The sequence below is a fragment of the Crocodylus siamensis genome, chromosome 5, assembly GCF_052110815.1.
Source record: "Crocodylus siamensis isolate JL-2025a chromosome 5, ASM5211081v1, whole genome shotgun sequence".
Classification (NCBI taxonomy): Eukaryota; Metazoa; Chordata; order Crocodylia; family Crocodylidae; genus Crocodylus; species Crocodylus siamensis.
The window spans coordinates 22,187,978-22,200,193 of NC_143399.1; the positions used below are offsets into that span (position 1 = coordinate 22,187,978).

At 43.8% G+C, this 12,216-nt stretch overlaps 1 protein-coding gene across 2 annotated transcripts in view; it reads right to left on the reverse strand.

Annotated features, from left to right (window-relative positions):
• The window catches only part of SLC44A5 (solute carrier family 44 member 5), a 239,894-nt gene that overhangs the window by 200,119 nt on the left and 27,559 nt on the right, over nucleotides 1-12,216 (reverse strand). The window contains exon 2 of one of the 2 annotated variants that reach the window (XM_090046430.1): nucleotides 7,726-7,812. The exons of the other annotated variant lie outside the window; for it this stretch is intronic. Within the exon in view, the coding sequence (XP_089902556.1) occupies nucleotides 7,726-7,738 (13 nt within the window). The 5' untranslated portion in view covers nucleotides 7,739-7,812. The remainder of the gene's footprint in view (nucleotides 1-7,725; nucleotides 7,813-12,216) is intronic. 2 annotated transcript variants of the gene reach the window in all.

The window sequence follows — 12,216 nt, forward strand, 5'->3', positions numbered from 1 at the left end:
TGGGAGTTTTCTGGATCTTCTTTAGCCTCCCCATCAAATAAAGAAGTTTTTCTTCTCAGACCCTTATCTCCTTGGCTTCACATCATGTTCTCAATATCTTCTTTTTTTTCATTCTTTTCTTCAGTGTTTCAAATGGATCCTACTTTGCTGCAAAATTTTGTAAGTCTGCAAACATTTTGATTTCTTAATGGTCTATTCTGTCATAACCCTGACTGCTAAAGGCATTTTTCCTTCCTGCTTTCCCTCCCTGGTGTGAGCACTGAGGCAAAAGATTCATTTTACATTATTTTCCAAATCAATGTCTACAATATCTGTTCTGTCAATAAATTACCCAGGTTATCCATTAGAGGCCTCTCTCCTATGTTCACTGACCTTTCTTGCCTCATGTACTTCTAATATTAAAGGCATTTTTTATTAATCTTATCTGTATTTCTTTACCTTCCCTCTTTACCTTTGCTTTTCTTGTTTTTTTTCCTCTCATCCATTCATTGGCAGTCTCTTAAACTCTTTGGTAATTTCCTAGCCTTAATTATTTTTGCACTTTTTGGTTCATCATGCATACATACCTTATATGTTCCTGAGTACTGATTATTGCACACTGTACCTTTCCATTGGGGTCACTGATTTTTTAACAATTTCCCTTCTTTTCCCTTCAAAGTCCTTTCTCTGTCTTAGCTAATTTATTTTTGCTCATTTTTCCCCTGAAAGTCTTTAGCTGCTCATATCTGTGACAACCAAGAGCTTTCCCTAGGGAAGTTATTATTTCAAGGGTGACATCTCCATTCAGAACAAACTGGAGAGTGAATTCAGAGAAGGCCAAGGATAAAAGACTAACGCAATGCCCACTCCAAAAGCACTTGTTGGTGTACTTTATTGGTAAACTATTCTTGGTGTTGACATAGTTATGCCAAGAAAGCTGTGCTTTGCACTAATGTAGTTAAAAGCAATTCCCACAAGCAAAATAATACCAATAAAGGGCAGTTTTACCAACATAATGGTGTTTGTACTATGGTCTTCTGGCAGCTCGACACATCAGAAATCATACCTGTTCACACACATTCCTGATCAACATAACTTTTCCGGCAGAAAATCCATATTGCAGACCTGATCTTCCTTGCTATGGACAGACATTCAAAAAGCCGGAGCCTGAACTGATTCCATCTTTCCAGGTTAGTCTAACCTGCTTAGGTTGAACCCATTTGCAACTGTACAGACATGCCTTGTGGACTGAGGAAATGTGGGCACATGCCTGCAGTTGCTTAGATCAGGGGCCAGGAGGCACTAGAGCGCGCCTCAGCTGTAGGGAAGCTGTGCAGCGCGTAGCTACCTAGGCACTAGACTGGGCTGAACTGGCCAGAGAGGGGTTTAATTCCCCCTCCCTGTCCCACTGGCAGAGACCTGAGCCAAGTCTGCCGGATGCTCCCCCCTCACTGCTGCAGCAGTGGGCCAGCATGGCCCCTGAGGCAGAGGGGGCAGGGAGGAGAGTTATTCCCCCCTCTACCCACACTTCCCCCAGGGGACTACAGCTGGAACTGCCTGCCTCAGCCACCGCCACCACTGCCACTCACTCTGTGCCTGGGGCAAGTGTTGGAATAAGCCCCTCTGCCAGGTGCTGGAGGGAGGTGGGCAGGAAGGGGCATATTCTGCTGCTTGCCCTGGGCACAGAGTGAGTGGCGGTAGTGGCTGGAGCAGGCAGACCCCGCTGTGGTGCCCTGGGGATAGAGGGGGGAATAACCCTGCTCCCTGCCCCCCGCCTAAGGGGCCTTGCTGGCTGGTGTCTGGCCCCGCCCCCGCCTGGCCACTGAACCCAGAGGCAGAGGGACGTGATTGTGACATATGGGCAGCAGCTTCTGTCATGGTTTCCCCAAGTGTGAGTGGCAGCGGTGCTGGCACCGAGTCCCCTCTGAGCCCCAGTGCTGCTGTGCACAGTCTGCCACAGCTCTGCCCACCTCTCAGCGAGGGCTGAGGCCCTCCACCGGGAAATGGGCTCACACTCCCCGACACTATGACAGGGGCTGCTGCACCCATCAAGGGCCTACCCTGCCACTACAGCGGCAAGGGGGCAGGGGGCGCAGGTAGACACCGACTGACAGGGCTCCTGGGGGTGGGCAGGAATGGGGGTTATTCCCTCTTCCTCTGGCATCTGGTGGAGGGGGCTTATTCTGCCGCTTGCCCCAAGCAGGGAGCAAGCAGTGGTGGTGATGGTTAGGGCAGGCAGACCCAGCTGCGGCCCCTCAGGGACAGTGGGGTAGAAGAGGGAATAACCCCCCTTCCTGCCACCTCTGCCTCAAAGGCCATGCCTGCCTGCTGCTGCAGGGTCAAGGAGGAGTGCTCAGCAGACCCGACTCAGGTCCCTGCCAGTGGGACAGGGGGAGGGGGAGAAGGAAATTAAACCCCTGTCTGGCCAGTTCAGCCAAGGCTACAGCTGAGCCTGGCCATGCCACCACTGCTGGAGCAGCCACCACAGAGTAGTGCAGGTCCATGATGGTGGGGCAGGTGAGGAAGGGTAAACATTTTCCCTGCTCCCTTCTGGGACCAGTGTCTGGCCAAAACTACACCCTTTCCTGTTCCTGATCAGCTGGGGAGCAGGGGTGCAGGGCAACCCTGCTCTGCTGGAACAAAATGCCCAGCTCAGAGAGCATGCCGGGATCCTGGGGGAGTCTGGTTTAAGTTAAACCAAAAAGGGATCTGGGACAGACATTTCATAAACTGGTTTGAGCCAAATCAGTTAAGTCTGATGCTACATTCAACAGGTTTATCTTAAACCAGGTTTGGCCATTTTGAAACCAGCTTATGTGCGCTGAACATCTGCTCTGTTACGGATTTAAACCAGTTTCTGATCACTTAAACCAGTTTGTGTGTAATGTCTGTTCCCAGCCCATTAGTCACTTGACACTTCATTTTCTTTTCTGAGGCTATGGACTTCTGCTAGTATAGCTACACTGCTGGAGGTATAAGGAGGTAAAATGGCTGCAGAAGCCCCATGCAAACAAAATTTACTCAAATCTAAAATAGGGTTTTTTGCCCCCCACCATGTACCATGGATGAAAAAGCCTCATCTAAGATTCAAGTACTAGCATGGGGTAGGCAGCAACTCCAGCTTCAGCCCTGGGCCCTGGCTTTGACCCTGGGCTGAGGGCTGAAACCAGAGCTGAGCCACTACCTGCCCAGGCTTGGGGGGGTAGTCATGCAGTTGGGGAGGGGGATTGTGGCAGAGGGAGCCTGGGGAAAACAGTGCGATTGGCAGGGCACATGGAGGAAATACAAAGTGTGCATTTTGGGGGAAGCATGAAGGAGACCATGCAGCCTGATCCCCTCACCACCTGCTCCAGCCACTTGCCTCCCACACTGCTTACCTTCAATTCTTACCCTGGCCCTGACCTGGCCAGGCCCAGAGCTGCTGCCACCACTTCCCCCCAGGCCCAGAGGTGCCAGCCAAAAGCTAAGTGGCAGGGGAGTAGCGGGGGGGGAGGGGGAGAGGCAGGTGCGGGGGGGGGTGTGGAGACAGGGGTCAGCCGCAAGCATGGTGGGGCAAGGGAGCCAGGCAGCAGGGAGGGAGGCACTGGGGACAGCCAGCATAGGGGCAGGCAAAGGCACAGAGGAGATAGATTGGGGGTGCAACTAACAGGAGGGAGAGATAGGAAGGGTGCAGGCAGGCAGAGGGCTGGATCCTGGGAGGCAATTGGCAGGAGAGACGGACAGCAAGGGGGCAGGCACAGGCATTTGGATCAAGGGACAAGCACGTGGCTGCAGCAGGCGGTCTCTTGCCCCCTGCTGCTGCTTTAGGGGGATGAATTCAAGATGATCCCCTAGTAATCAGACTGTATATATGGAAAATTATAACAAATTTATCTTTTTACATGCATGTTGCAGCAAAATATTTAAACTTTAAAAAAAAACACATTTTCTTCTTTTTCTTTATTCAAACCTGCATTTTTTCTATTTTATCTATTATTTATTGGGAACTACAATCTTCAACTTGTAACAGAAGGCAAAATGCTAAAGAAAGATGCTAATCAGTATCAACAGTTCATAATGTTTTGTCTAGAAATGTAAATCTCAAAAAACATCTTGAGGGAAAGAATATCCGTCTTCCAGTTTTATACAACAATTAGACCTGTTCAGATGAATGTGTATCAAATGCATATCAAGCTAAAGATCTCAAAAATCTAATGAAGAATTTGTGGGATCAACATCAGCACCAATGGGATTTTAACCGGGGAAGGTAGAAAATATTTCTTCATCAGCTATTAGTGCTACATGCAGATAAGTAACTTCACTTAAGAAAAGGATATTTATGACAATTTATCATTTCAAGAGTTAGTCCTTAAGTAAGTTTCTTGCAGAGTCATTATGATATGCAAAAGTCTGAGGGGGGGAAGTAGATGAGGTATTATTGGACTGCTTCATTATGCTTCCTGACTATTTGCAGCTTCTTCATTTTCATCGTTTTATGAACAAACTGAAGTTTATTTGTTCTGTGAAGCTCCTAACTAAATACACTGCATTACTAGCCATTAGTATAGCATGGATGATTGCAGTTTAAAAAAAAAAATCACAACCCTGAACATAATAGAAAAACACCCATATGTAAAGAGAGATCAGTTTCTTCCTGCTTTTAATCAATTAGTTCCCTGCCCCCATTAAGCGAACCTTGGCTGCCAATCCTGGAGTTGGTAACAAGGCACTTGTGTCCTTCACTCTTTAACAGCTCTGCATCTCTGCTGGCTCTGGGTGTTACCCAACAAGCTTTTATTAGGCACAAGACAGGGTAGAGATGCATATTGGTCACGTCTACATGTGATGCTGACTACTCAGTCATCACCGAGCTACTGAACAGTAGTGCCAATGAACGTCTTTTGTGACACTGCTGTGTAGTAGCCTAATACTCCTAGGCAGTAGCATCACATCACAGTTGTTGCCACACAACACTACTGCGTAGTAGTATTCGACTAGTGCACAGTCAGCATCTTGTGTAGACAAGGTAATTATAGACTAAATTAGAGATGCATAAGCTTTGGAGCGCCCAAGCTCATGCCTTTCCTCAACAATTAGGACCATGCACTCAGGCAAGGCCATCCCGGGGGGGGGCAGGCCCCATGCTTTGAGGGGCCCCACAGAGCCAGGCGGCGCAGCCATGGCAACTCAGCACTGCCGCTGGCTTCACATCTGACCGCTCAACACCTCCTCCCCTCCGCTGCCACTAAATCTGCCACCGGCTTCCTTGCATCCAGGGGCAGGGCCCCGCACCCTGCTTGCATCATCTCTGCACTCAGATTTCAAACACTGAGATGAAACCAAAGTGTTTCTGGTAAGGGAATTCCCTTGCCATATAAGGATAGCAGAAACAGGTGTTTGCAACACCACTCCCTTTCTGTAGAAGGTGTTGTAGGGTACAGACAAGTGAGCATCTTATGGGACCCCTGTTGCTGCTCTGTGTTATACCAGATATTGGTTCTGCATTCATCTAGCCCCAGAAACAGGAGAGTTATATATTTATATGGTTTTGGACCATCTCTGTCCCATCTGGCCTGTGTCTAGCCTCACTATTATAGATGCCTGAAACAATTTGATTGGGAGGAGATATTTTGATTGTTTATCTCACCTGACATTTGTTCAAGGAATATTTGTGGTAAAGAAGTTTGGATCAGAGAGGGAGGCAATAAAGGGAGTGAAGAAACTGGCTAGATATCCAACCACCAATGATCTCTGTTACAGTAACTTTCAGGACCTCGGGCCAGTCAGGCTCAGCTGGACTGAACTCTTAAGATTTCATGCCTGACTTTGATCCCTGACTAATGTGGCTGCCCCTCAGGCCATTCAACCTTTTGGCTGCTTGCAGACATTAAAAAAAAAAAAATACCCAAAAAACTTCACACTTTACCAAAAGCAGCAGCTCGTTACTTCATCCTGGCTCTGCAGTGTCTGTATAGATTGGGGGCTTCAGTGGGGCTTCATGGTGCTTTTATCTAAAGCTGATTCAATCAACTATTAGATAAAAGTACTAAAAATGCCCCACTAAAATGACTGATCTATACAGGTGTTGGCTGAGCTGGGTCCAACTAATGTGATGCCTCTTCTGAGCATGCGTGGAGCTTGGTGTGGGAGTGTGCCTACTTTAAAGTAAAGCACCAGGTTTTTTTGTTTTGTTTTGTTTTGTTTTTTTGGGGGGGGTTAATATCCACAAGCCTTTAAGCACACCTGTAGCCTCAGACTTTAGGTAGGCATGCCTTGATAACAGACTCAGTCTACCCTGGGAAGCCTTCTGTTCACTGTTGTCTCTGTTTCTCCTGATTTAGCTTCAGCTGTCCTTGACCCTGCTCCTGGATCTCCCTGGAACCAAGCACCTGGCTCTTAATTCTCCTGGCTTCTGACCTTGGCTTGTACCCCAGGCTACATCTCTTGGATATCTGCTCTGTGAACCTGGACCCCAACCTGATGCCCCTGTAACCTTCACCCCTTCCCCCTCCAATTCTTGGCTGCCTACATCCTGGCTGAAGCCTCACAGCAAGTATCCCACAGAAAACAGATTATGTTCAAAGGGGAGACTGTCTTATCAGGTATAGTCACATTTGAGCAGAGTCCATTAGAATCTTGTTTTTACTGCAAAAACAGGTTAAACTAAATTATTAGACGGCAATAATATTACATTTACATCAATAATTCTAATGAATCCCCTTCCAGTCAAGTGAGGAACAAAAGCAAGCAATTCACTGTAAAGTTATGGGCCTCAAAACCAATACATAAATGTTCAACTGATTAATGTTCCAGTGGAATTGCAAACAAGCTAACCAAATTGTCAACTGACTAATGGAATTTCTCAACAGAGCAATTTATTAATTAACAGCTAAAATCTGTATGTAGGCTCACTGCGGGAATTTCCATGACCAATTAAAGGCGCCTTCAAGATATGAAAGACTTTCTTTGGCTGGCTGGCTAGCTGAAATTACCCCTAGTAAAAAATTGCCATTCAGTGCTTTATACTGGATAGTCAAGTGCACACTGCAAAATAGATATGTTCTAAGAGTTGTTTTAAAATTTTACACTCTATTGAATCAGTGTTTTATCTGCTCCAAGGATCTTGTGTAGTAGTTTTTTAACCATGGGTCTCTAAATGCTATATAAAGATGGGAAGCACCACTTTCTCCATAGCTGAAACTCTAGTCCCAGCACACTACCCTCGGCACCAGGATTAGAACCCATATCTCCTGCATCCTAGGCCCATGCTCTACCCACCAGGCAACTCTGCTTATGAAAAAAAACTAGAGTAAATTTAAAGTGTGACATTTCCTGATATTGCTGTTCCATGTATACAATGGCTATATTCTATAATGGTGTTAAATGACCACCAATGGGAGAGGACTTGGCCCACACAGTCTTATATGGCATGGCTCCGAAGACTAAATCAAGCCCACAGGCCAGAGCTTGAGTACCTTTGATATATACAGTGTAGCCTGCAGGCTTTCTACCGGAAGAAATTTCTTCCAGGAGAAATGAAAGATTGTACATAGCTTAAATTCAAACAAGATGGAGTATTTTCTCCCTTTTTAGACACAACATTTGCTGTCTATAAAGGAGCTAGTCCTATCCATAAAGAAAGAGTAACTTGCTCATATGAGAAACCTTCACTTGTTTGCAGAGTCTGGAAGTCCAGATTCAACAGGCTATTTATGCTCTGAAATGCTTCTAATTAATAGATAACAGACTGAGAAATAAGGTCTTTACCTTCAACAGCCATTCTGTAGGGCTTTTCAAACTTTTTATGCTACAGCTGATCAGCTCCAGAAACACACTGGTGAGATGTTCTTGTGCCTGCCATGACAATATCCAGAAACAGATTTCAGCCCACAGTGCTGTTTACATGGATCCCTCTCAAGAGCTCTACATTCACTTATACAAGAAGCCCAGAAATACATTGGACCATTATTGTACTTAGGAGGTACATTTCAAAAACACATAGGGTAGAATCAAAATTATTGAATGTTCCCTAGATTTTTTCAATGGTGGGGAGAAAATAAGTTTGGTTAGGGAGTAAACAATCATAGTTTAGACAGGTTAGATGCTGGCTAAGGAAAGAAAATACAGTTTGCATGACCTGAGTTTTAATATTATGAAGCAACATCCATTCTGATTACTCAATCAGCCAAACAAGCCTGACACATTTTCTAATGAGATATTGTCTGTACAATGATAGTAGTGCTTCTGTTCTTTTTGGTCTATTGATTCTAAAATATTAGAGACTGGACTTTTTTTCTTCTTTTTAAAAAAATTACTTTTTTACTTAATATTTTTCCCCTTAACTTATATAAACATGTATATGTTCATTCCTTTCTTGCAGTCTTTATTTTATCAGGTAGCAATGTTTCAGTATATGTCCCCAGTCTCCCTCTCTCCTAATGAAGCTTCAGTAACAGTACTTACCCTCTGGCTGGATAGATGCAATGCCAGGCCTCTCTTTAAACTGCAATTAATGCAGAATGATTAACTGGAATCGAGATTATTCTCACAAAGAGCTTTGGATGCATCTCATCCCAACTGGAAACCAGGACATCTATTCATGCAGCCAAATGGGGGTGGACTGGTGCAGTAAGGGGCATACTGGAAGACACATTTCAAAGTAAGTGTGGGAGATTTGACAGGAGCAATTTTGTGGCCAAGAACAACAGCAGGCTTGTCCATATGTCCATTACAAAAAATGAGTTGCCCACCAGTTATACTCAGTAGGTGTCCATGTGGCATTAAGCTAAAAAGGGATTTTAGTCTTTCTGCCAGCAAACAAAGCGGATGCTTAGAAAAAGAATGAACTGTTCCAAAATCCATTTCTGCATTAACATTTTGTATATAGAAAATGTTGGCATTCTGCATACAGATGGTAGGAATTACAATGTAGGAGAGCATATCAGATTCAAGATGACTTGAAGATGTGTTTCCTGATGAGCTATTATTTGATCTTAACCATAACTCTAATAATCTTTCCTAAGAGGAACATAGCTGTACACAAATGCCTTATTATACCTAAAGATTAAGTTTCTATCAAGTAAATCCAAATACATCACAGCAAAAATTCAGAAAATGTAGTACACATAAGAATATATAAATAGTTTGACAGAATTCATTAGCATTCTTCTTCAGAAGCCAAATACAAGTAGTTATGCAATGATTTCTAATTTTTTGCAAAGGAACAGACACAGCTGTCTAGACGGAACCCTAGCAGAACCTTATTAACATTTACTGTCACTGCACAAGGTTAAGGTGTTAACAGGAATAGGTCTTTGATGGTTTGTGAAGCTTGCTTTAATTGCTGAAAAAGAGAACTGAGCAGGTTGTTTTTATTTTTTTAAACTAACAATAAGAAGAGCTCACTGATACCTGGGTTAATAATAAAAATACCCTGCCCTTAAACCGTATCCTCCATACAAGGCTCTCAACCACAAAATTTAGCCTTAATATCCTCCCAAGATAGGGAAATTATTATATGCTCAGTGAATATTAAGACACAAATGACACCCAGGATCACACAGGAACTCAGTTACAACCAAGTACAGAAAAACAGCATCCCACACAAGACCAGTTATAAGGCTGTCTCCTGGTTTAAACAATATACAAAAAAGTACACTAAAGGAATGTTAAAGTTGCACATCGTGAGTCCATTTACATGCGCTATTAAATTGAAGTAGGCTTACTGAACAGTAAAAATACTGCACAGCAAGCCTACCCAGGAGCACATCTACACATGCTCCCTCTTAAAAGCAGATTTGCTTCCAATGGGAGCAGCCCAGTACAGAGCTGCTCCCACCCTTCTCTGCCCCACTACAGTAGCCAGGAGGAGCACAATGCTTCCCCTGGTGGTAACCTGGAAGGTTTTATGCAGGGTATCCTGTGGCAGGGAGCACAGGGCCGGTCCCCATGTGACGAGGCTAGAAGAGGTCTGCTGGCTGCAGTGGCAGCTGTCTCCTGGTCTGGTACACATCAGGAAAGGTGCTGATGTGCACAGGGCCGGGAGACAGAGCTGGCCAGGGACAAGCCCTGTGCCCAAAGGGGCTTCCCTGCGCAGCCTGGGGCTGGCCAGGAACTGTCCTGTTCTGGGGCAGGTCCCAACCAACTCCAGGCTGCGTGGAGAGTTCCCCGCCCAACCTGGGGCTGGCGGGGAACTGCCCCATTCTGTTGCACTCAGATGTCAGGAAATGTCAAGGTTACTTAGCTCTGTAGTTTTACACCTCTAGCGGAATATATTTAGCTAAATGTTCACCGAGTATTCCTCCCCACACCCTTCACACACACTAACCCCACCATACAAGCCTCTCTCTCTACACTTTTGACCCCAGCTTCCTTCACTACACAGCCCTGCCTCATTTATCATTCAAGCAGTGAAGCTTTCCAATTTCAAAATATCAGAAAATATAAAGAAACAAGAAACAAAATTAGATTGATTTTTGAAGCTTTAGGCTTGGATTTTGTTCTATTTAAATATTTTCTACTCATCAGAAAATTCAAGCAAAACTTTGTCCCATACTTCACACTCCCTCCCACTCATTTTTTTCCTAGTGTCAAAACTGCTTCTGTTGCTTTCTGTAATTCTTTGCCAGGAGTTAGCATAGTATAGCAAAAAAAATGGTACTGTGATCAACAGATATTGTATATACCCAGTGTCCATCTTATTTGTCATAGTTGGCCCTATTCCTACACTTAAGTTTACAATAGTTTTGAGTGTGTTATCTGCTCAATAAAGTGAGTTTAAAAAGTAGATCTGTTCTACTTCTTTAAATGACCTTCCCTCCATACAGCCTGCAAATCTGTTGTCTTGATGAGCAGATACGTCATTAAAATTCAACACGATCCAAGTGAGTAGCTTCCCTTATCTAGGAGATTTCCAAATCTCTTTCTATAACCTACATCAAGGTGTATGATGACATTTGTCATACGTCTACTCTTCTAGTGATTTTTTTTCTCCCAACTGCCGCAGCCAAAATATTTCTCTGCAGATTCCACGTTACAACTCACCGTAAAACCCTGAAGGAGTTTGAGAGAAATAATTTTCAGCTGTAAAGAAAACTTGCTACAGTGAGGCTTTTGGCCAGTTTTATGAGAGCTACAATACAAAAAAAAATTATCCAAACTGCAGAGAGAGAGAGAGAGAGCAAGAGAGAGCGAGAGAGAGCGAGACTGGTTAGCATTCAGCAATAGAACTTGCAATAAAACCCAGGTGCTAGGACTCCTACATTCGTTCCAATCACCAATTAATAATAACAACATTTTCAGTTGTCCAACTAATTGTTTATCACCAGATTTTATAAAGCTAAATTGTTTGCATAATTTAAGTCATTTGCCAAAAGTAGGAACATTTTCATAATGCGTCCTTAATATTCTGTTGTCATCATTTTGCTAAACAAACTCCAGAAGCTTTGGTTCCTTTCTTATTTCCATTCCTTCTTCCTATGTCACATTGCCTTCGAAAACTCCACTTTTTTAAATTTCACATTGCTATTCATCTTCCTTTTTCAATTATCTCTGTATTATTTGTATATCCTGCTTCTTGAAAACGAACAACTCCAAATCAGCAGTGTTTAAACTGTGCTCCTAATTTTTTCATGATGTATATTTTCCATTTTCATTTTAGCTTCATGTTAATGAATTGCTGTCAGCACTAACTAAAGATTTTTTTTTTTTAATTGAGGCTGTAATTTGGGAATGGTGCATCTGTTTCCATAAAATCCTGCCACTCCTCCTCTCCCATTGAGTTAGCTGCTCTGATCTTTGAGTTATGTTTTGCATTCAGGCCAGAATCAAAGTAAAATTCACTAAAATTCCATTTTGCTGTGTACTAAAAGTGCGCAGACCGCTGTGGTCCCCAGCCAACAAATATTTCAGATTCTTAGCTGACACATGGGTATCCCACTGAACCACACTGCTCATCAGTAGAAATGTTTGGAGAGTCAGGATCTACAGCTTTAATGTCATAGCTTTGTGAAACAACCACATCCTGTGAGATGCTATACATGCATTTAACATCCCACATAAATAGCAGTTATTCAAACTATGAATTTTTGACAGTAAGACTCTGCCTGCAAACCGAAGGCATTATACAGTCTTATAGTTTTCCTCAACTAAATCCCTCTTTCATATCCCTACCATCCAGAGAACAACTATTTTTATCCATAGATATGCAGATGCTGAGGCCTCAAATTCTGCAGAAAAATACAAAGTGAAGCTTTTACC